At 43.6% G+C, this 26,201-nt stretch overlaps 1 protein-coding gene across 3 annotated transcripts in view; it reads right to left on the minus strand.

Annotated features, from left to right (window-relative positions):
- Nucleotides 1-26,201, minus strand: part of gpr107 (G protein-coupled receptor 107) — a 115,318-nt gene that overhangs the window by 23,200 nt on the left and 65,917 nt on the right. For 2 of the 3 annotated variants that reach the window (XM_068012281.1, XM_068012280.1), the window contains exon 17: nt 23,808-23,929. In XM_068012281.1, coding sequence (XP_067868382.1) covers nt 23,808-23,929 — 122 coding nt within the window. Of the gene's footprint in view, nt 1-8,165; nt 8,275-23,807; nt 23,930-26,201 lie in introns of those variants that run through there. The other variant, XM_068012282.1, reaches the window with a different exon arrangement.

The following is a 26,201-nucleotide window of genomic DNA, read 5'->3' on the forward strand; positions in this document are numbered from 1 at the left end:
CAGTTCTGGTCACCGCATTATAGGAAGGATGTCGAAGCTTTGGAAAGGGTGCAGAGGAGATTTACTAGGATGTTGCCTGGTATGGAAGGAAGGTCTTACGAGGAAAGGCTGAGGGACTTGGGGTTGTTTTCGTTAGAGAGAAGGAGGAGGAGAGGTGACTTAATAGAGACATACAAGATAATCAGAGGGTTAGATAGGGTGGATAGTGAGAGTCTTTTTCCTCGGATGAGGATGGCAAACACGAGGGGACATAGCTTTAAGTTGAGGGGTGAAAGATATAGGACAGATGTCAGAGGTAGTTTCTTTACGCAGAGAGTAGTAGGGGCGTGGAACGCCCTGCCTGCAACAGTAGTAGACTCGCCAACTTTAAGGGCATTTAAGTGGTCATTGGATAGACATATGGATGTAAATGGAATAGTGTAGGTCAGATGATCGGCGCAACATCGAGGGCCGAAGGGCCTGTACTGCGCTGTAATATTCTAATTCTAATTCTAATAACAATCCGATTCCCTCTTGAATGCCTCAATTGAATCTGCCTCCACCACGCAGTGCATTCCAGATCCTAACCCCTGGCTGAGTGAAAAGGTTTTTCCTCATGTCACTACTACTTCTTTTGCCAATTACCTTAAATCTGTGTGCCTTCTTGTTCTCGATCTCTCCACCAATGGGAACAGTTTTTCGTTCTCTACCCTGTCCAGACCCCTCATGATTTTGAATACCTCTATCAAATCTCCTGTCAAACTTCTCTTCTCCAAAGAAAACAGTCCCAACTTCTCCAATTTATCCACATAATTGAAGTTCTTCATCCCTGGAACCATTCTCATGAACCTTTTCTACACTGTCTCCAATGCCTGCACATCTTTCCTGAAGTATATTGCCCAGAACTGGACACAACACTCCAGTTGAGGTCGAACCAATGTTCTACACAAGTTTAACGTAACTTTCTTGCTTTTGTAGTCTCTGCCCCTTTTAATGAAACCTAGGATGCTGTATGCTCAATTAATCGCACTCACAATCTGTCCTGCCACCTTCAATGATTTTTGCACAGAAACACCCAAGTCCCTCTGCTCCTGCGTTCCCTTTAGAATTGCACCCTTTATTTTATATTGTCTCTCCGCGTTCCTCCCACCAAAATGAATCACTTCACATTTTTCTACATTAAATTTCATCATTAACTCCCAATTTAAAACACTCAGCTATCCAGATAATTTTAAAAATGCTTTAGAGAATTGTGGACTTGGGCAATTTGATCTGAGGTTTATAAAATAACCAAGCGGAAAGACTGTGTTTACATGGACAAACTATTTCAAGTGAATAGAGGTCATGCTTACAAGGTACTTAGGGGCAGAACGAGATTAGATGTCAGAAAGTTTATCTTTTCCCAGAGAACAGTGGAGCTATGAAGTAGCTTACTGGCTTATGTGGTGAACACTGATTGGCTGCATGCCATCAAGAGAGAGCTGGACGTGTTCTGGTTGGGGCGGAGATCACATCGTACAAGAGGGTACATACCCTGTAACATAAGTTAGGGTCAATGTAGTCTAAACTAATGTGGATTGCATAAAGGAGTAGATGAATTTTCTAGAACACACACCCCTCCACTTCCCCCCCACCATCCCATTGGCTTGGGTTTTTAATTTGTTTTTTGCCTCTTCCAGGTGATCATCACATGACTCCAGGTGGGTAGCGAGTCTTTCTATTGCAAGGCACCCTCAATACTTTAACAAGTTCTGGTCTTCACCCAGCATCCACCCAGGTGCACAGTAGGGATCATTGTACAAAGATGAGTAGCACAACCTCGGCTAAAGAGCAACTGCAGCACCCACATTAGTGCTCTGTTTGAAATTATTCAGGAACTCCTACCACAGTGTAGGTAAATTTAGGAGCTCTTCACCTCGGTTGCTGCAGGGAGTGACCGGAAATGAGCCAATTTCCTGAACGGAGGGACAGTTAAGTATATCGGTGACTTTTACATCAGTGCTTTAAGTGAAATTAACTGGGGTACGCTTGTTTCTACTCCCTCAACCCTTATCCAGGGACAGAGTGATCTCCTGTTTTGAATCACACACTGCAGCCACTTAGCTGAAGAGCTGCTAGCTTGGTAGATGGTCCTGAGAGAAAGGCATTCACTTAACTTGAGCCTTTGGAGTGAAGGGGCACTCTGCAGCATACACTGCCCAGGCTACCACAACAATTTACCAAAAGTTCTATTATCCTCCTGAATATTTGAAGAACAGATACTCCATCAAATTTTAATCTATTTTGAAAGTACCCACAGCTACTTTTAATATAGCACTGCTATATAACTTTCTTTGTCAAGAATGTTCTGAAATGGCCTGTACTGTGCCCAGGCATTTCTTCTTTAAAAAAAAAAATCATACTGAATAAACAGGCATACATAAAGGCATAAAAATGTATCTCCAGTGTTTTCCAAGGACAGCAAGCATTGTTGCTAAGGAAACAAGGTACAGATGTCACAGTAAAATCTTGCAATTTCCACCATCAGCATCTGTACCTCTCTTTCTCTTTGTTGTTTAGCTTAAAACCAACCTCACTGACCAAGCATTAGGTCATTTGTTCTAATGTCTCCTTCTTTGGCTCAGTGTCAAATTTTAATGCTACTGGGATATGCCTTGAGGGCTTTTATAACATTAAAGTTGTTATATAAAAGTAGTTTATTAGGAAAAAATAGAAAATGAAGAACTACTTAACCCCATAAAGAGGCAAATAAGAGGAGCTATTATAAGATTCAGAGTGGAATTGTGTATATGCAGAGACAACAGGGCAAGTGTATGGACAAAAGTGGAAGGAGGAGTAAAGTAGTAGATGAGGAGGGAAAACAGGAGAAAGGATGGTAATGGCTCACAGCTAGGAAATCAATTTGCAGGCAGTGTCTATCAAGAGTTACCTGTTGTGTGGGTGGGTGATGTTGGTATGAGCGGGAGATGGAAATATTTGACAGTGGGATGGGAAGAGGGAATCAAGCAGCGAAGAGTCAGGAATTTTCTTCCTGCAGGTTTCACAGTACCACCACATCTTCGGGTTACCATGGTACCAGTGCTGATTCAGACCAACACTCAGGTGCTGGTGACTGCAGTGAAGAAAATGTTTCAGGAGAACACAATGAGGAATAACAAAATGTGTTTACTTGCTAGCAAACATATTTTCCAAATGTTTTCCTGCATTTCCTTCCTCGGGTATTCTTCCCAAATTCTTTTTGGGCCACTGACAAGTAAAGCCGAGGCGAAGGTAGAGAGAATTATTGAGGCTCATATCAGGAACAGTAAAATGGCTAATTTTGTTTTTAATTTCAGAGGGAATAGAGAAGGCTGGAACCTGAAATAATGTACAACAAGAAAACACTAGAAAACAGGGAGAAAAAAACGTGAGATTGACCAAGAGCTTGAAGTATGAACTTAGCTGCCGATAAAACAAGATCCACGTTCTTAACTTTTTCCAGAAAGGCTCAGTGAAGCTGGACACAGACTGGGTAGAAAGTCACCAAGTGATCAAATTATATAAATATAGCTTGACAAGTTTACATGGGCAAAATTCATTATGTGTCCATAGGAATTTATAATGGACGAAAAAGTTAATAGAAATGTGAGAAGGGAAGTCAGACCAGAAATGCATACAGATGTAACATTTTTCCTGCATTACACACACACAAAAATTGGACCAGAATGCGATGTTATGATGATTTCTAGTTTCTTCACCCTGTTAAGTATTTTCACATATATGCTGATGACACTCTGTTCTACCTCACCACCACTTGACCCCTCCACTGTCTCTAAATTGTCAGACTGCCTATCTGGCATCCAGTACTGGATGCTCAGAAATTTCCTCCAAATGAACAATGGGACGACCGAAGCCATATCTTCGTTCCCGCCACAATCTCAGTTCCCCAGCCACCAATTCCACCCTTCTCCCGAGCAACTGTCTGAGGCTGAACCAGTTTCGCGATCAGACCATGGTCATATTTGACTGCAAGATTAACTTCCAACCACATATCCGTGCCATCACTGCAACATCACCCAACTTCGCCCCTGCCTGAGCTCATCTTTTGCCGAAATCCTCAACCATGCCTTTGTTAGCCCTCGACTATCCCAATGCACTCTTGGTCGACCTTCCACATTCTGCCCTCCATAAATCTGATCATCCAAAACTTTGTTGCCAGTGTCCTAACTCACACCAGTCCGGTTCATACATCACCCCTCGCGGTGCTACATTGGCTCCCAGTTAAGCAATACCTCGATATTAAAATTCTCATCCTAGTTTTCAAATCCCTCCATGGCCTCACCTCTCCCAAGTTCTGTAATCTCCTTCAGCCCCATAGACCTCCGAGATATCTGCTCTCCTCCAATTCTGGTCTCTTGAGCATTCCCAATTTTATTTGCTCCACCACTGCTGCCCATGCCTTCAGCTGCCAAGGTCCTAAGCTCTGGAATTCGCTCCCTATCCCTGTCTGCTTCTCTTTCCTCCTTAAAACCTACTTCTTTGACCAATCTTTTGGTGATCTGTCCTAATATTTCTTTATGTAGCTCAGTGTCAAATTTTGTTATATAACGCTCCTGTGAAGCACCTTGGGAAGATTTATGATTAAGCCAGTCTGTTCACAACCTTGCTGGCACATCTGACCTCGAAATGAGCTTCGGACCTGACATTAGTGCCATCATAGACCATCTATTTCCACCTCTGCAGCATCATCCAACTTCGCCCCTGTCTCAGCTCATCTGCTGCTGAAACCCTCATTCATGCCTTCGTTAGCTCTAAGCCTGACTATCCCAACACACTCCTGGCTGGACTCCCACATTCTACCCTCTGTAAACTTGAGGTCATTTATAACTCTGCTGCCCATGTCTTAACTCACAGCAAGTCCCGTTCACCTATCACCCCTGTGCCTGCTGACCTACATGGCTCCCAGTTAAGCAATATCTTGATTTTAAAATTCTCATCCTTGTTTTCAAATCCCTCCATGCCCTTGCCCCTCCCTTTCTCTGTAACCTCCTCTAGCCCCACAACCCTCCAAGACGTATGCACTCTTGAAATTCTGGTCTCTTGTGATCCCTGATTGGTGGCTGCACCTTCAGCCGCCAAGATCCTAAGCTTTGGAATACCCTCCCTACACCTCTCCCTCCCTGCACCTCTTTGCCTCTCCACCTCGCTTTTGTGGCTCTGTGTCATACTTTGTTTTGTAATACTCCTGTGAAGTGCCTCGGGGCATTTTATTAAGGCACTACATAAGTTGTTGTTAAAAGTGCTATATAAATACTTTTTCCCCAATAACTTCAGGTCCAACTCCTATTCCTTGTGTCCCATTCATGTAACCTACAGGGACTGTGAAATAATTGAGATCCTGTTCTTGTCTACCTCTAACAGATGCCACTTTATCAATAACAGGTACTGCATGCAAATGTTTAACAGGGTGAAGTTGCTCTAGTAAATCAGTGACACTGCAAGGGCATTCAGCTTACTGGTTCTAAATGCAACCCAATAGCAAATCTCTGTTTTGAAGGCTCCTACTTGACAGTAAAAATTCAGATTGGGAATGGAGAAGAATCATCCTGCTTTTTGCACTAATACAAATAAATTACAACACAATGCAACAAGAAGATAAACCAGTTTCTGAGTGGTACTGGAGTAATTTGCATTCTAACCCTTCTTTCATGGACAAAGACTCTTTGGACTCTGGTTAGGCCACAACTAGAGTGGTCACCATACTTCAGGAAGGATGCGAGGGTCCTTGAGAGGGTGCACAGGAGATTTACCAGAATGATTCCAACAATGAGGGATTTTCGCTACAAGGTTAGGTTGGAGAAGCTGGGGTTGTGCTCCTTGCAACCAGTGAGATTGAGGGAAGATTTGATACAGGTGTACAAGATTATGGACAGGTTTCAATCAGGTAGACAAAGAAAAGCTGTTCCTATTAGCTGATAGTACAAAGACTAGGGGACATAGATTTAAGATTTTGGGCAGGAGATGCAGGGGGATGTGAGGAAGAACTTTTTTTTTACACGTGATAAATACCTGGAACTCGCTGCCTACGAGGGTGGTGGAAGCAGAGACGATCAATGATTTCAGAAGAAAATTGGATGAGCACTTGAGGGAAATAAACCTGCAGGGCTACAGGGATAGAACAGGGGAATGGGACTGACTGGATTGCCCTACAGAGATCCAACATGAACTCCATGGACCAAATAGCCTCCTTCTGTGCCACGATGACTCGATTGACCCCAGATGGACACAAATTAGAAATATGTTTTGGAAAAGCAATGCAACTTCCTAACTGGTAGATTTTTTTACAAGTGAAGGAGTAACAATTTTCTACAAATCACAAATCAATCTTGACTAGTCATCTAGGCCCAGAGACTTTAAAGGGCTAAAACATCCAAGTTTTTCAGTTTTGGGGAAGAATGGTTAATAGCCAACAGTGCATCAGCCACTTCTGAAAATGCACAACCCACACTTCCAATCTACTGAACCTTGTATTCAAGCCACCATGCTCCAACCCATGGACCCTGCCAGCCTCACCATTGCCACTGCTGCTTCCTATTCCCTTCCTGACATCTACTCCTCGCCCATCACTCACGTCTGTCCCCATGTTTCACTGCCAAGCCAAGAACTGCCCCTTTTCTCACCCCAGCTCCATTATAGTCTCTACAGGATATTTCCATACAGCTTGCCACCCAATTCTAATGCCAATTTCTGCTGAAGCTCCCCAATTACACTTGCAGCTCAAATCTTGATCTCTATGTTTCCCAGCCTTTCTCCAGCTGGACAGCAAGAACCTTTTGCCACTTCAGTGGTCCTGTACTTTAGCCTCTCCAACTACCTGACACCAATGCAGATCACAGCCATTACAACAACTACCCTTGACCAAGTCATTCTCCTCCACTTAAGACATGAGCAACCATTCATCTGCTCCTACAATTCCTACCCAATTCATCCACGTTTCTAGTGATACAAATGTTAACCATAACTGAAGGCTGGCTAGAACATATAACCCATTTCTTCTTCACGTTAGGCACAATTAGATCAACCTTCAATGAGATCAAACTTCAATAAGTAAACAACTTCTTTATCGGGAAAGCTTGTGTATGGGGGCTTGGAATTTTTATGTATGGGTGGTTCTCGTCATTTTTTAATACGTTACTAAATGTACTACTCAGTGTACAGAGATCTCACATTTGCAGCATTTGCTTTTTTGCATCTACGGTGGTTGGGGGGGTGGGGGCTTGCATTTTCTGTGCTTCCATTTCTGTGCAGCCACATGCAGTCACTCAAAAGTTTTGACTTGCACATCCGGCCCCCCAAAATCTATAAGATGGGTTTGGAAGCTCTGTTCAGGGTCAAATAGGACGCCAAGGCTGCAAACAATCTGGTCGAACCTGGGACTAGGAGAAAGGGAACGCAGTTTGTGGCAGGGGCTTTGATCTTTTCAATGTTTAACTGGAAGACCCCGCTGTCCATCCAAGACTGGATGCCTCCCAAGCAGCCTTATAGCACAAAAGCAGTAGAGAGGGTTAAAGCTGGGTGTCAGCGTACATATGGAAGCTTACCCAGTGCCTTCAGAGTTCAGGACCCTGACAATGGTGCAATGTACCCAGCCACTAGCTAGTGACAACAGTATGTGAGAGAAATTGCCTTCCCCAGGGAAGCACTCAAATTTTGTTCAGCTCTGTCCCATGTTTGTGATTGGGAACGCTGAAGAATGTTGGGTACCACTCCACAATGCAGTTTGCTGATTGCGCTGTCTCATTCATATTGAAACTAACGGTCATTTCAACAATCACTATTATTAATAAAGTTTTCATTTCTGCAATTCAATTATGATTACTGGCATGATGCTCCACACTCCTCATTTGAGCTCCACATTCACTAAATGTTATTCTCACATTCCTCAATGCACATTTCACACAGGAATGAAAACTGTTAGGCTCAACCCATGTTGCACGGTTGCTACTAGATGCACCATATGGCAACCAACACATCCCACATTTTCTCACCAACCTCCCTCAACTATTCCTCACCTGACAATTCCTTAACAGTCAGACTAATCCACAGAATGAACACAGACAACAATCTGATGGGAAGACTCCACCTCTTTCATTTCATGTAATTTTGCCCCGTTTCCCCTCAATTGTTTTATCTTGCTCAATGTAGCATCAATGGGCAATGAGGGCGAGCTACTGACCTTCTCAGCACCATTTTAAATGGGTCCAGACTCATTTCTGTCACTTCTTTCCACCTCCAGTTCATACCAATGCAAGATGTCTAGACAAATGGATTAAAAAATACATACCCATTTCAATGTTCGGTTCTGGATATGAGGTCAACAATCTCACCTGTGGCAGGGCAGTTTCTGAACTACTGAGTCAAACTTGTACATAATGGTACTCTGAAATGGGCAGGCTGAATGTCAAATCTAGTAATTAGTTATGCTAGATACAGATTTTTAATGAATTAATTGGATTCTAAACAATCAACACCTCCACAACTGTCATAATAATAATTTTTTGTGGGAATGTAATTGTCAACTGCCTTATTAGCATTAAATGCAATTTTCACCCTACAGAAAAAGCCACTTAGCGTGATAAAACAAGTGGGGCTGGATTGGATGGTGGTCTGTGACCTGTGTTCAAATCCAGTTCAAGCTGATTTATGAACATATCCTGTTTGCTAGCTTTAATGGTCCCATATATAATGAAATAAAGCATGCTCAATCTAGTTCTTACTAGGCATGGGCTCACAACATGAAAATTGTTCCTAGTTCAGCTCTACATAGTATTACAAATGCCCTGCATATTATAAGAAAATTATGAAGTAAATTATAAAATTGAGCAACAGGCTATTACACCCATCTTTTGATAACTCTCAACCCCATGAACCCACCTTCTCAGCCTATCCCTCAATCACTGTTTCTTCCAGAAGTACATTCAGTTGTTTTCTGAACTCACTTATATTGTCTCCTCCTGTGACTTAACTGAGCAGATTATTCTGAAGTTTTTCACTCTGACAAAAGTTTCTTTTTGCTCCTAGCAGTGTCATTTTTAACTTGCAATCCTTGGAATTTGATTTGTTCACTGCTGTAAGCAATTTACTTGGACAAACTTAGTCAATCCTCTTCATAATCTCAAAATATTCAATTAGGTTAAAAAAAAGCTTTTACTCTTGACAGCTAATAAAATAAAGTTAAAAACTGAACCAATGACATTCCTTTTCAAAGATTTCTTGTATGAAAATAAAATAAAAAGCTTTTTTCCTTTATGATATAAGCTTTGCTAAATGGGTTGCTCACTTCACTGAAACAAAATAATGTCACATGCGGAATTGAGATTTATAACTAAGCTCGTTAATACAAAAGACAGAGCGAACAAGGCGCCCTTAAGACAAACAGATGGCAATATCAGAAACCTGCAATTCGGCTGAGTATTGTTTTATAATCTGTGAATTAATAAATTAACAACTCATAGTATGAAGTACAGATAATGAGACACAAATTATACTTGCTACTATTGCAGAAGGCAAAAAGTCAGCAAAGAGAAAAAATGCTAGAGAAACAAATCAAGTCAGTCAGAATCCAAAAGAAAATGTTTCAAGTGCCAGTTCTGATGACAGGATACACTTGATACATTGACCCATCTTTCTCTCACAGATGCTGATCAGATGCTGTGAATTTCTGGCATTTTCATTTTATATTTCAGATTGCCAGTATTAGTAATTCTTTCATCTCTTCACAAGTAAACTCTAGGTTATCGCAACAGACTAAAACACAGGGTGTTCAATTAATTGAAGACCTTATATTGGCTTTCCCTGATTTGTTACACTGCTTATCTGACATCCAGTACTGGATGAGCAGAAACCTCCTCCAATTAAACACTGGGAAGATCAAAGCCATTGTCTTTGGTACCCACCACAAACTCTGTTCCCTGCCCATTGACTCCATCCCTCTCCCTGGCAACTGTGAGGTTGAACTAGATTATTTGCAACCTTGGTGTTGTATTTGGCCCTAATATGAGCTTTAAACCAAATAGCCACTCCATCACCAAGACCATCTACCTCTAACATCGCCTGACTCTGCCTGTACCTCAGCTCATCTGCAGATTTGACTATTCAAATGCTCTCCGGGCTGGCCTCCCATCTTTCACCCTACATAAACTTGAGCTCACTGAAAACTCTGCTGCCCGTACCTGTCACCAAGTCCTGTTAATCCATCATGCTGGTGCTCACTGTTCTAAACTGGCTCCTGGTCCAGCACAAACTCAATTTTAAAATTCTCATTCTTATTGACAAATCTTCCATGGTATCTCCCCTCCCTATCACTGTAATCTCCTCCAGTCCTGTAACCCTCTGAGATCTCAGCGTTCCTCCAAATCTGGCCTCTTCAGCATTCCCAATTTTTGTCATTCTACCATTGGTGGCCATACCTTTAGCTGCCAAGGCGCTAAGCTCAGGAATTCCCTCCCTAAACCTCAATGCCTCTCTAACCCTCTTTCCTTCTTTAAGACACTCCTTAACACCTACCTCTTTGACCAAGTTTTTGGTCATCTGCCCTTATGTGGATTGGTGTAAAATTTTGTTTGATAATGCTCCTGAGACACATTTTGGAACAATTTAGAAGAATTTTAAAAATCGAAGCATTACGTAACTGAGAGTCAATGTAGGTCGGTGAACACAGGTGTGATGGTTGAACAGGACTTAGTGCAAGTAAGGACACAGGTATCAGAGTTGTGGATTACCTCAAGTTTACAGAGGGTAGAAAGTGGGAGGCCAGCAGGAATGTGTTGGTATAGTCAAGTCTATAGGTAACAAAGGCATGGATGAGGGTTTCAGCAGCAGATAAGCTGAGGCAGGGGGAGAGTTGAGTAATGTTCTGGGGGTGAAAATAGGTGGTCTTAGTGATGGCACAGTTATGTGGTTAGAAGCTCATCTCAGGGTCAAATATGACATTAAGGCTGCAAACAGTCAGGTTCAGACTCGGACAGTTGGCAGGGAGAGGGATGGAGTTGGTGGCTCAGGACCAAGCTTTTGGTCATGTATCCTAATATAATGGTCATGAAGACCCCACCTGCCAAGACTGAGGCATATTAATTTCACCATATGAAACATTAATTTTAAACTGCTGCTGGACTGAAGAGATGACTTGTTAAAAGAGATCAGCAGTGGCTGGAAAAATTTGTATACTAAGAGACAGTTGCCTGGTGAGATAACATAACGGCTCCCTGATCCAATTAACCCAAATGGATTTTGATCATCAGACACTGAATGTGGAACAAGCCAGCATCCCATTCCATCCCCCACCTCCCTGCCCACCCCACCAAACCCCTTGCGGATGTCTACTAAGATGAAAGGAATCCACAAAAACGCAGGGGAGTTTGTTTAAAAAAAACTAGTCACATGACTAACCTGCTGGCCCAGGTTTGGTTTTGAACTGCTCACAGAACAGTTTGAGTCAGACTGCAACTGAACTTGAAGAAAGAGCCTCTCTCCTGCCTTGCTCTCTCACAAATTTCTAGATCCACTGAAGACACTTTAAAAAATTCAAGAGAGAAGACTCCTACACTGAAACATGTTTGAAAGCGTCCACTGTGCTCCAACGAAACAGCAAGATTTACCGGCAATCAAAGACTCTACATCGAACTCGAAGGACAGTAAATAAACCCCAGCTATTGCTTCAAACTTTTCCCCTTTATTCCTTCTACTTTTCAGTCTCTATCTGCGTGTGTTTATCGCATATGCACACTAGCGTGGTCACGTTGCGTATTCGTAGTCATTTTAACCAAATTAGAGTTTTAAGGTTAATAAACTTCCACCTTTCTTGTTTAAATCTAAGAAAACCTGTCTGGTTGATTTCTTTACATTACAGTTGGAGAGCAGTGAACAAGGATTCACTAAGGGAGTAGCTAAATAACACGGTGTTTTAAAAATTAGACCCGGTTATGATTAAACCAGGCAAAGGCTAAAAGGGAACCCCTAGACTCTCATCTGGTCGTAACAATAAGCATAAGCTTATAACGTCAGGAATTCCCTCCCTAAACCCCTCTACCTCTCTTTCCTTCTTTGAGACATGTCTTAAAACCTACCTCTTTAACCAAGCTTTTGGTCACCTGCCCTATGTAGCTTGGTGTGAAGTTTTCTTCGATAATGCTTCTGTGAAGCCCCGTGCGATGTTTTACTATGTTAAAGGTATTTTTGAAATGCAAATTGTCATTGTTGGGTCGCCAAGAGCGTCCCTGCTGACTGCATCTGCGGGAAGTGCACCCAACTCCAGCTCCTCGAGAACCGCGTTAGGAAACTGGAGCTGGATGAACTTCGGATAATTCGGGAGGCGGAGGGGGTTATTGAGAGGAGTTATGGGGAGGTAGTCACCCCTCAGGTAAAAGAAGTAGGTAGATGGATTACCGTCAGGGGAAGAAGAGGGAACCAGCAGGCAGTGCAGGGATCCCCTGTGGCCGTTTCCCTCAACAACAGGTATACCGTTTTGGATACTGTTGCGGGGGACGACTTACCAGGGATAAGCAATGAGGTACAGGTATCTGGCACAGAGTCTGTCCCTGTTGCTCAGAAGGGAAGGGGGAAGAGGAGCAGAGCATTAGTCATTGGGGACTCCATAGTTAGGGGAACAGATAGGAGGTTCTGTGGGAACGAGAGGGACTCACGGTTGGTGTGTTGCCTCCCAGGGTTCGTGATGTCTCGGATCGTGTTTTTGGGATCCTGAGGGGGGAGGGGGAGCAGCCCCAAGTCGTGGTCCACATAGGCACCAACGACATAGGTAGGAAGAGAGATGGGGATTTAAGACAGAAATTCAGGGAGCTAGGGTGGAAGCTTAGAGCGAGAACAAACAGAGTTGTTATCTCTGGGTTGTTGCCCGTGCCACGTGATAGCGAAGCGAGGAATAGGGAGAGAGAGGAGTTGAACACGTGGCTGCAGGGATGGTGCAGGAGGGAGGGTTTTGGTTTCCTGGATAATTGGGGCTCTTTCTGGGGTAGGTGGGACCTCTACAAACAGGATGGTCTTCACCTGAACCAGAGGGGTATCAATATCCTGTGGGGGGGGGAGATTTGCTAGTGCTCTTCGGGGGGGTTTAAACTAATTCAGCAGGGGAATGGGAACCTAAATTGTAGTTCCAGTGTACAGGATGTTGAGAGTAGTGACATCAGGGATAAGGTTACAAGGACGCAAGAGGGCACTGGCAAGCAAGAACCTGGTTTAAAATGTGTCTATTTCAACGCCAGGAGCATCCGGAATAAGGTGGGTGAGCTTGCAGCATGGGTTGGTACCTGGGATCTCGATGTAGTGGCCATTTCGGAGACATGGGTAGAGCAGGGGCAGGAATGGATGTTGCAGGTTCCGGGATTTAGATGTTTCAGTAAGAACAGAGAAGATGGCAAAAGAGGGGGGGGGGGGGTGTGGCATTGTTAATCAAGGAGAGTATTACAGCGACAGAAAGGACGTTTGAGGACTCGTCTACTGAGGTAGTATGGGCCGAGTTTAGAAACAGGAGAGGTGAGGTCACCCTGTTGGGAGTCTTTTACAGACCTCCGAATAGTTCCAGAGATGTAGAGGAAAGGATAGCGAAGATGATTCTCGACAGGGGCGAGAGTAACAGGGTAGTTGTTATGGGGGACTTTAACTTTCCAAATATTGACTGGAAATACTATAGTTCAAGTACTTTAGATGGGTCAGTTTTTGTCCAGTGTGTGCAGGAGGGTTTTCTGACAGTATGTAGACAGGCAAACCAGGGGCGATGCCACATTGGATTTGGTACTGGGTAATGAACCCGGCCAGGTGTTAGATTTAGATGTAGGTGAGCACTTTGGTGATAGTGATCACAATTCGGTTAGGTTTACCTTAGCGATGGGCAGGGACAGGTATATACCGCAGGGCAAGAATTATAGCTGGGGGAAAGGAAATTATGATGCGATTAGGCAAGATTTAGGATGCATAGGATGGGGAAGGAAACTGCAAGGGATGGGAACAATCGAAATGTGGAGCTTATTCAAGGAGCAGCTACTGCGTGTCCTTGATAAGTATGTACCTGTCAGGCAGGGAGGAAGTTGTCAAGCGAGGGAGCCGTGGTTTACGAAAGAAGTTGAAGCGCTTGTCAAGAGAAAGAAGGCTTATGTTAGGATGAGACGTGAAGGCTCAGTTAGGGCGCTTGAGAGTTACAAGCTAGCCAGGAAGGATCTAAAGGGAGAGCTAAGAAGAGCAAGGAGAGGACACGAGAAGTCATTGGCGGATAGGATCAGGGAAAACCCTAAGGCTTTCTATAGGTATATCAGGAATAAAAGAATGACTAGAGTTAGATTAGGGCCAATCAAGGATAGTAGTGGGAAGTTGTGTGTGGAATCAGAGGAGATAGGGGAAGCGTTAAATGAATATTTTGCGTCAGTATTTACAGTAGAGAAAGAAAATGTTGTCGAGGAGAATACTGAGATTCAGGCTACTAGGCTAGATGGGATTGAGGTTCACAAGGAGGAGGTGTTAGCAATTTTGGAAAGTGTGAAAATAGATAAGTCCCCTGGGCCAGATGGGATTTATCCTAGGATTCTCTGGGAAGCCAGGGAGGAGATTGCAGAGCCTTTGTCCTTGATCTTTATGTCGTCATTGTTGACAGGAATAGTGCCGGAAGACTGGAGGATAGCAAATGTTGTCCCCTTGTTCAAGAAGGGGAGTAGAGACAGCCCTGGTAATTATAGACCTGTGAGCCTTACTTCGGTTGTGGGTAAAATGTTGCAAAAGGTTATAAGAGACAGGATTTATAATCATCTTGAAAAGAATAATTTCATTAGCGATAGTCAGCACGGTTTTGTGAAGGGTAGGTCGTGCCTCACAAACCTTATTGAGTTTTTCGAGAAGGTGACCAAACAGGTGGAAGAGGGTAAAGCAGTGGATGTGGTGTATATGGATTTCAGTAAGGCGTTTGATAAGGTTCCCTATGGTAGGCTATTGCAGAAAATACGGAAGTATGGGGTTGAAGGTGATTTAGAGCTTTGGATCAGAAATTGGCTAGCTGAAAGAAGACAGAGGGTGGTGGTTGATGGCAAATGTTCATCCTGGAGTTTAGTTACTAGTGGTGTACTGCAAGGATCTGTTTTGGGGCCACTGCTGTTCATCATTAACAATGAGCTCAGTAGATTCAATGTGGACATTGCAGCACTTCAGGAGACTCGCCTCCCCGCGAGTGGCTCTCTAGCAGAGCAAGACTACACCTTCTTCTGGCAGGGCAGGGATCCTGAAGAACCAAGACAGCATGGAGTGGGCTTCGCCATCAGAAACTCCTTGCTCAGCATGATAGAGCCTCCCTCAAATGGCTCGGAACGTATACTGTCCATCCGACTGCTCACCACCTCTGGTCCAGTACACCTACTCAGCATCTATGCTCCAACACTCTGCTCCGCACCTGAAGCTAAAGACCAGTTCTATGAACAACTCCATAACATCATTAGCAGCATCCCCAACACCGAACACCTATTCCTGCTGGGGGACTTTAATGCCAGGGTTGGGGCCGACCATGACTCATGGCCCTCCTGCCTTGGGCGCTATGGCGTTGGAAGGATGAATGAGAACGGGCAGAGACTGCTTGAGTTGTGTACCTATCATAACCTCTGCATCACCAACTCGTTCTTTCACACTAAACCCTGTCACCAGGTTTCATGGAGGCACCCAAGATCACGTCGTTGGCACCAGCTAGACCTCATTGTCACAAGGCGAGCCGCCTTAAACAGTGTTCAAATCACATGCAGCTTCCACAGTGCGGACTGCAACACCGACCACTCCCTGGTGTGCAGCAAGGTTAGACTCAGACCAAAGAAGTTGCATCATTCCAAGCAGAAGGGCCACCCGCGCATCAACACGAGCAGAATTTCTCACCCACAGCTGTTACAAAAATTTCTAAATTCACTTGTAACAGCCCTTCAAAACACTCCCACAGGGGATGCTGAGACCAAGTGGGCCCACATCAGAGACGCCATCTATGAGTCAGCTTTGACCACCTACGGCAAAAGTGCGAAGAGAAATGCAGACTGGTTTCAATCTCATAATGAAGAGCTGGAACCTGTCATAGCTGCTAAGCGCATTGCACTTTTGAACTACAAGAAAGCCCCCAGCGATTTAACATCCGCAGCACTTAAAGCAGCCAGAAGTACTGCACAAAGAACAGCTAGGCGTTGCGCAAACGACTACTGGCAACACCTATGCAGTCATATTCAGCTGGCCTCAGACACCGGAAACATCAGAGGAATGTATGATGGCATGAAGAGAGCTCTTGGGCCAACCATCAAGAAGATCACCCCCCTCAAATCTAAATCGGGGGACATAATCACTGACCAACGCAAACAGATGGACCGCTGGGTTGAGCACTACCTAGAACTGTACTCCAGGGAGAATGCTGTCACTGAGACTGCCCTCAATGCAGCCCAGCCTCTACCAGTCATGGATGAGCTGGACATACAGCCAACCAAATCGGAACTCAGTGATGCCATTGATTCCCTAGCCAGCGGAAAAGCCCCTGGGAAGGACAGCATTACCCCTGAAATAATCAAGAGTGCCAAGCCTGCTATACTCTCAGCACTACATGAACTGCTATGCCTGTGCTGGGACGAGGGAGCAGTACCCCAGGACATGCGCGATGCCAACATCATCACCCTCTATAAAAACAAAGGTGACCGCGGTGACTGCAACAACTACCGTGGAATCTCCCTGCTCAGCATAGTGGGGAAAGTCTTTGCTCGAGTCGCTCTGAACAGGCTCCAGAAGCTGGCCGAGCGCGTCTACCCTGAGGCACAGTGTGGCTTTCGTGCAGAGAGATCGACTATTGACATGCTGTTCTCCCTTCGTCAGATACAGGAGAAATGCCGTGAACAACAGATGCCCCTCTACATTGCTTTCATTGATCTCACCAAAGCCTTTGACCTCGTCAGCAGACGTGGTCTCTTCAGACTACTAGAAAAGATCGGATGTCCACCAAAGCTACTAAGTATCATCACCTCATTCCATGACAATATGAAAGGCACAATTCAACATGGCGGCTCCTCATCAGAGCCCTTTCCTATCCTGAGTGGTGTGAAACAGGGCTGTGTTCTCGCACCCACACTTTTTGGGATTTTCTTCTCCCTGCTGCTTTCACATGCGTTCAAATCCTCTGAAGAAGGAATTTTCCTCCACACAAGATCAGGGGGCAGGTTGTTCAACCTTGCCCGTCTAAGAGCGAAGTCCAAAGTACGGAAAGTCCTCATCAGAGAACTCCTCTTTGCTGACGATGCTGCTTTAACATCTCACACTGAAGAATGCCTGCAGAGTCTCATCGACAGGTTTGCGTCTGCCTGCAATGAATTTGGCCTAACCATCAGCCTCAAGAAAACGAACATCATGGGGCAGGATGTCAGAAATGCTCCATCCATCAATACTGGCGACCACGCTCTGGAAGTGGTTCAAGAGTTCACCTACCTAGGCTCAACTATCACCAGTAACCTGTCTCTAGATGCAGAAATCAACAAGCGCATGGGTAAGGCTTCCACTGCTATGTCCAGACTGGCCAAGAGAGTGTGGGAAAATGGCGCACTGACACGGAACACAAAAGTCCGAGTGTATCAGGCCTGTGTCCTCAGTACCTTGCTCTACGGCAGCGAGGCCTGGACAACGTATGCCAGCCAAGAGCGACGTCTCAATTCATTCCATCTTCGCTGCCTTCGGAGAATACTTGGCATCAGGTGGCAGGACTATATCTCCAACACAGAAGTCCTTGAAGCGGCCAACACCCCCAGCTTATACACACTACTGAGTCAGCGGCGCTTGAGATGGCTTGGCCATGTGAGCCGCATGGAAGATGGCAGGATCCCCAAAGACACATTGTACAGCGAGCTCGCCACTGGTATCAGACCCACCGGCCGTCCATGTCTCCGTTATAAAGACGTCTGCAAACGCGACATGAAATCGTGTGACATTGATCACAAGTCGTGGGAGTCAGTTGCCAGCATTCGCCAGAGCTGGCGGGCAGCCATAAAGACAGGGCTAAATTGTGGCGAGTCGAAGAGACTTAGTAGTTGGCAGGAAAAAAGACAGAGGCGAAAGGGGAGAGCCAACTGTGCAACAGCCCCGACAAACAAATTTCTCTGCAGCAACTGTGGAAGAGCCTGTCACTCCAGAATTGGCCTTTATAGCCACTCCAGGCGCTGCTTCACAAACCACTGACCACCTCCAGGCGCGTATCCATTGTCTCTCGAGATAAGGAGGCCCAAAAGAAAGAAGAACTGCAAGGATCTGTTTTGGGGCCACTGCTGTTTGTCATTTTTATAAATGACCTGGAAGAGGGTGTAGAAGGGTGGGTTAGTAAATTTGCGGATGACACGAAGGTCGGTGGAGTTGTGGATAGTGCCGAAGGATGTTGTAGGGTACAGAGGGACATAGATAGGCTGCAGAGCTGGGCTGAGAGATGGCAAATGGAGTTTAATGCGGAGAAGTGTGAGGTGATTCACTTTGGAAGGAGTAACAGCAATGCAGAGTACTGGGCTAATGGGAAGATTCTTGGTAGTGTAGATGAACAGAGAGATCTTGGTGTCCAGGTACATAAATCCCTGAAGGTTGCTACCCAGGTTAATAGGGCTGTTAAGAAGGCACATGGTGTGTTAGCCTTTATTAGTAGGGGGATCGAGTTTCGGAGCCATGAGGTCATGCTGCAGCTGTACAAAACTCTGGTGAGACCGCACCTGGAGTATTGCGTGCAGTTCTGGTCACCGCATTATAGGAAGGATGCGGAAGCTTTGGAAAGGGTGCAGAGGAGATTTACTAGGATGTTGCCTGGTATGGAGGAAAGGTCTTACGAGGAAAGGCTGAGGGACTTGAGGTGGTTTTCATTGGAGAGAAGGAGGAGGAGAGGTGACTTAATAGAGACATATAAGATAATCAGAGGGTTAGATAGGGTGGATAGTGAGAGTCTTTTTCCTCGGATGGTGATGGCAAACACGAGGGGACATAGCTTTAAGTTGAGGGGTGATAGATATAGGACAGATGTTAGAGGTAGTTTCTTTACTCAGAGAGTAGTAGGGGTGTGGAACGCCCTGCCTGCAGCAGTAGTAGACTCGCCAACTTTAAGGGCATTTAAGTGGTCATTGGATAGACATATGGATGAAAATGGAATAGTGTAGGTCAGATGGTTTCACAGGTCGGCGCAACATCGAGGGCCGAAGGGCCTGTACTGCGCTGTAATGTTCTAATAGTTTAAAACCTGTGGATCCCCCAGAGGTCAAAAACACTTTCCCACTAGTTTTCTAGGACTGGTGAGCCTAGAAAAGTGCTGGCCCTGGTTCCTATACCATTGGTCCATATACAATCATCCCAGAAGGTGCCATTTTCTTAAGTTCCTGAAGGAATGGAGGAGTACAAGTCACATCTCCAAGGAGATAATGGTTCAGTGCAGTTAGTGAGCAAGTGAAACATACAGCCTCAGTAAATTCCAGGTTTGATCAAATACATCCGAGTGATTAGTTCAGCACAGCATCCTCACAACTCTGGGAGCAGACTGTTTGATCTATCTGTCCCAGAGACAATCTACTGGTGCACTGCTTAGGAGGCCAGAGAAAAGTAAAGTATTCACAAAAATTGCAATAGTAGGTAACCAGGTTGTGTTAAAAAGAAAAGCTGCAAATGCTGCTTTGCCAAATCAGAACTAGAAAATGTAGAACCATAAACCATAATATTAACTTGCTTTTTCTCTTTTAGATCCTGTTGGGCCTGCTGTGTTTTTCCAGCAATTCTGTTTTTAAATCAGGGAATGCAACAGCATGAGCTCAAAACCATTTACATAATAAAGATTTGCACAACAGGCAGATCGAGGACGATTCACACTCCAGCAAATAAATGCAACTCAGCCTAATGGTTGACATTTCTGCTTTGCTCAATGAGAGAGACAATTATAGTAACTAAATTACTTCATTAAAATTAACAAATGGAGGCGTGTGGAGCTTGCACCCCATCAGAGAAAATCATGTCAGGGCAATTCCTATGTCCTACTTACACATTAACAGAGAAGCAGTGTACAATTAAACTGCACGATTAACTCACTGCACTCTGAGCAACGTTTCTCTGCCCACCCAAACCTGACAGTTCACCACAATCAGCACTGACCTCACAAGTCCATCAGTACACTTCTTGAGGAATGAAGCAATAATAGATTACAAACTGCTGCTGACATGTTAACATAGGCATTTTTATGTCCTGAAATCTGAACATTTTAGATTTTTTGTCAACAAGCTGCCTTGTTTTGGAGAGAGAGATAGCAAGAGAGAGCGAGCGAGAAAGAAATGCAGATTCATAGAAACACCCGATTCATCAAATTCATGCACCATTTGTTGGGCACTGTTAACTAGTTACAGTACACATGTATGCAATAAATTTGGAAGTAATATGCTTGAATATCCACTGTCCTCGAGTTTCCTCAAACTTTGTGGACTGACACTTCATTCATTTGCCCTGGACCCATTTATGAGAGATGTTTTCTTTCAGGGTAAATAATCTTCCTTGCTTTTCCATTTAAACTCAACAGGGATTCAGAGTTGAAGTCAAACTCAAGATAAAAGAAGACCTGCAAATTGTGAGGTTTCACAGGAGTGGAAGCTAGCAAACTTATGAATCAAGTTAAAAAGGGTGAAAAATCTGATGCAGGGAACCACAGAGTCAACATGAATAACAGATAGACTAATTAAACTGTTGCAGGACTGAACGAGTACCTGCACAGAAATAGCTTCATATAAAACATCAACTTAGAAGAAGGAGGTCCTGCTTGATTAAAGTCTTTGCTTTCTTTCAGGTTACAAGTATAAATTATTTTGTAGTTTACTTAGACATAGAAAAGTCCCACAGAGACTTCTGGTATAAGTAAACCAAGAGTAGATTATGAGACTGGATAAGGAATTGCAGTGTATTTGACAGAGGTGTAGTATCAGACAGGGAGCAGCTGTTGGATGGAATTGTGGGATTTGTGCCTATACCCTTGTTATTTCTAATTTACATAATGACCTAGGTGTAGAAGTCAACTGTAAGCTTGTCAAATGCAGACACAACACTAAAATCGCAAGAGCGAAAGGGATGGAGAATGCTGTTAATGATTTACATCGATTGTGAAATTGCACAAGTGACAAATTAAATTCAAGACTGCTAAATGCTTATTGGTAACAATGAGTGAGCTAAGTTTACAATGCACAGAACAGGGAGACTTCTGGAAGCAACCAAGGAGTATTAGGGCCAAACAGTAATCTCGGCCCTTCCAATGTTGTTACAAAGTTGTACAGCAATTCAAAATGAAAATCACATTTGGATACATAGCCAGAACAGTGCAGTATTAAGTCAACAGGGGTTAGGCTGAGGCTTTATAATGCACCCGTTAGAACACAATTGGCACATCACAGACAACTGTGGACAACACACTTCAACAAATGATAAACATGTTGAGGAGGATGAAAACAAAAGTGATACAAATGAGGTATGAGGAAATGTTACAGAACCTCAAGCTTAAAAGGCTTTGAATAAAATTAAAGGTGTGCATAAAATATTATAGTTTAAGTAATATGACCACAGGAAGTGAAGCAAATAACTCCAGATGGCATCTATCATATTAAATTAGGTATTTGGGGTGCAATTTTCATGCAAAACTCACGTCAATCAGGCTCCTATGGGAAAATTGGCTACATCTGTAAATGGCGTGACAAAATTTTTCAATTTAAAGAATGTCACACCCTGCCTATCAGATTCACCCACGATGGGTAGGACACACAATAGATACTATTGTTCAGGTATATGGCTGTGTTTTCTTATAGTTTTGCATTTAAAATATTAATTTAAACATTTTTCACAGTTTGAACCATCTCTCAAAGATTTTTGTAAAAACAATGAATTTACTAAATTCAACTTTTAATTTTCCCCCCTCAGCTGTCCTGCTCCCTCATGGCCGCCTCTTGAGCTGAATATTTTGAAATTAGCTATCTTGCTATGCCTGAAGTTGTTATTTCCTGATGGCTGGCCACACACTTTCGGCATTCCTCAGAAAGAGGAATTTGGCATTAACTTGTAAAATTACACTTCATTTTGTATGACACTGGATCCCCAGAGGTGAACTCTGTGATACACACCAGTATTATTAATGATGCTTGCACCACACCCAATAAATACAGACAATAAGCATCAGTTTCAAGATGTAACCCAAGAGATGGAAATCAGCACCTAATAATAATTCAATGGTTCACTGCACATCATAATAGAGCCACCAGTCACACAACAAAATGTTACAGACAGATTTCTGGAAGTTCCTGAATATGCAGTTCCAAGAATAACTCAATGCAATGACTCTTAACATTCTGGAAGTAAAGGTTTAGAGTGAAAACTGTTTATTTTGGCATGGATTTGATGGGCTGAATGGTCTCCTTCTATGCCATAAATGACTATGTCTATGATAATCCCTCTGCATACCTATATTCCCCTCTGGTTCATCCCCAGTTCTGAAAGCACACAATAGAATTCACTTTAAGTTATTGCTTGCACTTGATGTGAAAAACATGGCTTACAACACTTCCTTCCCAACAGGCTGATGGTCCTTATTATCAACTTATTAAAATGAAACAAAGCAAACTCCACGGAATCAAAGTGGGCTACAGCACTTCACATTTATTGTAATTCTCTTAGTCAACTTCAGTTTCACATTAATCCTCGCAGAAGCTGGTGCCTCAGATAAGAACTTTAAGTAACTTTAGCATCCGATTTCAGTGGCCCATTGGTCTAGCCACCTCCTTCTTACACTGATCAGATTTTAGCTTGTGATCATTGGAGCCTTCAACACATTGAAAATAAAAAGAATTTTGCCTCATTTATTCTCTTTCTCCCTCCCCCCCGCGCCCCCCACTCACTCCAGAGGTAAACGTCTAAAGTAATGGGTTGAATTTTATGAGTGCGCTGCAAACCGCAGCGGCGCACTCTGATCTTGGCAGTCTGCCCGCGTGGATCCACCACCGCAAAGCCCCCGCGATATTTCGGACAGGGGCTCATTTAAATGGCGGTGACGGAGTGGCCGCCCCGGCCACGGCGTCCAGCGCCACCGTGCAGGCGCCATTTTTAAAGGGCTTCAAGCCCTGAATTTTAATTAAAAATTTTTAATGGGACAATTGTTAAAACATTAAAGTTTAAGCTTTATTATCAGTGTAAATCCCCTCTCCCACCACCCGCAATGAGAACACATCTGAATAGCCCTTTCCAGACAAAAGTATTAAAAATTAGATTCCGATCTTTCCCCCCGACATTTCACCACTTTCCCCTTCAATCCCTTCCCAGCATCCCCCCAATCAGTCGTGTAGGATTCTGCTGTTTCCCCCCACCCCTCCCCTGAAAATTACACTCCTTCCCCCTCCCCACCAGTGTCACACCTCAGAACTCTGAATGGAGTTTCAAAGGGAGTTCCAGCCAGTGGCTGGAATATCGTCGTGGGACGACGGTCACTACTAGATAAGTAATTATCATTTAATTTTAAATATCATTTGCATATGAAAATGAAGGCTTCGCTGCTCGGCAGTAGGGGGGCGGCCGCACCGAGGCCTCATGCTGCTGGTAAAATGCGGGGGACCTTCCTGGAGTTGGGATCGTGGTGGACCTCTCCCGGACGAATTTTCCGGGCCCCCCGACACCAGAGGGCTAGGAAAATTCAGCCCAATATGTCCATCGAAACTAGCAAGTGACCCTCTGTCACAGTCACTGAACAAAAGTTACATGAACCAGCACTTGGTCTGTTTCAGTTGAAGATAAAGTTTTAAGTTGAAAGTACTTACACTTCATCCATTTCTACATCCTCCTCATTCTGAGGTAGTTGAAGGTAGGGATTATCTGAAGCTGGTCGGAACTTGTAGCCCGTCAAACAAAAGAATACAAGTGTGGCGAGTTCATCTAGGAACTGAAATTAATAGAACCTTCATCAGAAAATAATGCTACAGATTTTGGATCAATGAATATGGAATTCCTGAGCCCCTGAAAATCTGGTTCCTAAACTGCACCTTCATTTAAGTTTGTGTTCTGAATCCGGGGATACACATAGAACAAAATTAAATTTTTCTTTTAAGTTTTAACAACATAAAAAGGAGAATTTTTATAAGATGCATATATGTTCTCCAAAAATACAAATTTTGTCAAACACTCGGTCCCTTGACAATTAAAAAATGCCGTTACAAAGTAAGGTGTTCTCACCATTTCTCTATTTCTATTAGTGCCCCTTAAACATTTTCCTTGCCCCAATTTTGTTACCTCCCCTTTCCACAGCTTCAAGTTTGACAATCCTTATGTTTATTAAACTTCAGTAAAAAGTCATAACAATGAGTTTTGCGATGCTTTTGTGTTTCTTTGAGCTATCTGCTTCAGTGTCTTCAACTGGAGTTTAGAAAAGTAAGAGGCGACTTGATTGAAACATAGAAGATCCTGAGGGGTCTTGAGAGGGTGAATGTGGAAGGGATGTTTCCCCTGATGGAGAATCTAGGACTAGGAGTCACTATTTAAAAATAAGGGGTCGCCCATTTAAGACAGAGATGAGCAGAAAGTTTTTCTCTCAGTGGGTCGTGGGTCTTTGGAATTCTCTTCCGCAAAAGACAGCGGAAGCAGAGTCTTTGAATATTTTTAAGGCAGAGTAAGATAGATTCTTGATAAGCAAGGGGTGAAAGGTTATTGTAGGCAGGCAGGAATGTGGAGTTAAGGTTACAATCAGATCAGCCATGATCTTATTGAATGGCAGAGCAGGCTTCAGGGGCTGAGTGGCCTACTCCTGCTCCTAAATCGTATGTTCAACAGAGGCCTGGGACGAGGTTACCCAACCTCTAAGCTAAGGGTACTGTGAAGGGCAGGCAAACCAGTCCCAGATTGGGGGATAGTACAAAATAATTGTAGCAGAAACCTTACCCGTACCTTAAAAAAAAGCCAAATAAAGAAATGTTTTGTTTAGGAGAAATGGGACAGCTGGAAGAGTGGCACAATGCCACAGCAGAGGTACACAATGGGAATTCACAGAATGACCATGACAGTCGTGACTCACACTCTCTTTCTGCAGGAACCAGTAATCCTGCTTTGTAAATACTGGTGACAGTTCCCCTGATAGCCTCCTGAATTAAACAGGTCTCTTTTCTCTGGAGGTGTGATAATGAATGGCACAGGACCCAACACATAGCAAACCATGGTGTGAGGCTCTATCCTTGTCAGGGATATCAGTTATAAGGGAAAGTTCATTTTGTAATTAATTTAATCAACAGAAGTAAATTAAATTAACATAATTCAGAAATATATTGCTTTTAACAAAACAAGCACATCCTGCAAAATTACTAATATAGAAGGTAATCAATCACTGAAGGGCAGCATTTCTAAATTAACCTAATTTGCACATGGACATAAAGAGTTTAATTTTCAAAACATGTTTCTCCTATTATAACAGAAGTACATTCCAGTTTCAATGGTTGTGTGATTAAACATATATTCCCAGCAATATCATGTAACAGTCTTTAAAAGATAGCCTGCATTATATCATTTTTCTTTTATACTGTATTTTTAAAATCAATTTTCTGCTCTTCTTCCTTGAAGGGACTGACTCTGGATTTCTCAGAGCACCCTTCAGTATGTCACTTTGGTGACCATTTTTACTACAGAGTTATTTTTCAGTGGTGGGTAGCACAGCTGACTCTGACCCTGCTCTCACCCGCCATCCACACAGCAACCTTTCAGTGGCGTACACGGGATAGAAAACAGAAATGGGAATCCTGGTGAAATTTCCTCCCTCCAGCTCAGGAACCTTGATGAAAATTGTGTCTCCTCCCTCCTTCTTGAACTCAGCAGAAACAGAGAATAAAAACTGGGACCTTCTGGAACTAAAACAGTAAGTGATAGAAATTCACAATAGGTGGATACACATTGTGGTCTGCAAGGCTCAGTTACATACCACTTTTACCACTGAGCCACAGCAGGAGCTGTCTAAAATGGTTTGAAATTTTAAAAGATTAATAAACTGCATATCCTGTCAATTAGGCCATCTTCAACCATAGATCTATGGTAGAACTTGGGAATGAATAAGGAATAAGAAGAACAATAGAGGAAAATGTTGGGGGACGACGACGATCAGAGAAGGATGTCCAAGGAATCGGTGTTAGGACCACTAGTTTGTAATCTTGATCTACAATTTGGATTCAGAAACT

Source organism: Heterodontus francisci, chromosome 32 (genome assembly GCF_036365525.1).
Source record: "Heterodontus francisci isolate sHetFra1 chromosome 32, sHetFra1.hap1, whole genome shotgun sequence".
In the NCBI taxonomy this organism is placed as follows: domain Eukaryota; kingdom Metazoa; phylum Chordata; class Chondrichthyes; order Heterodontiformes; family Heterodontidae; genus Heterodontus; species Heterodontus francisci.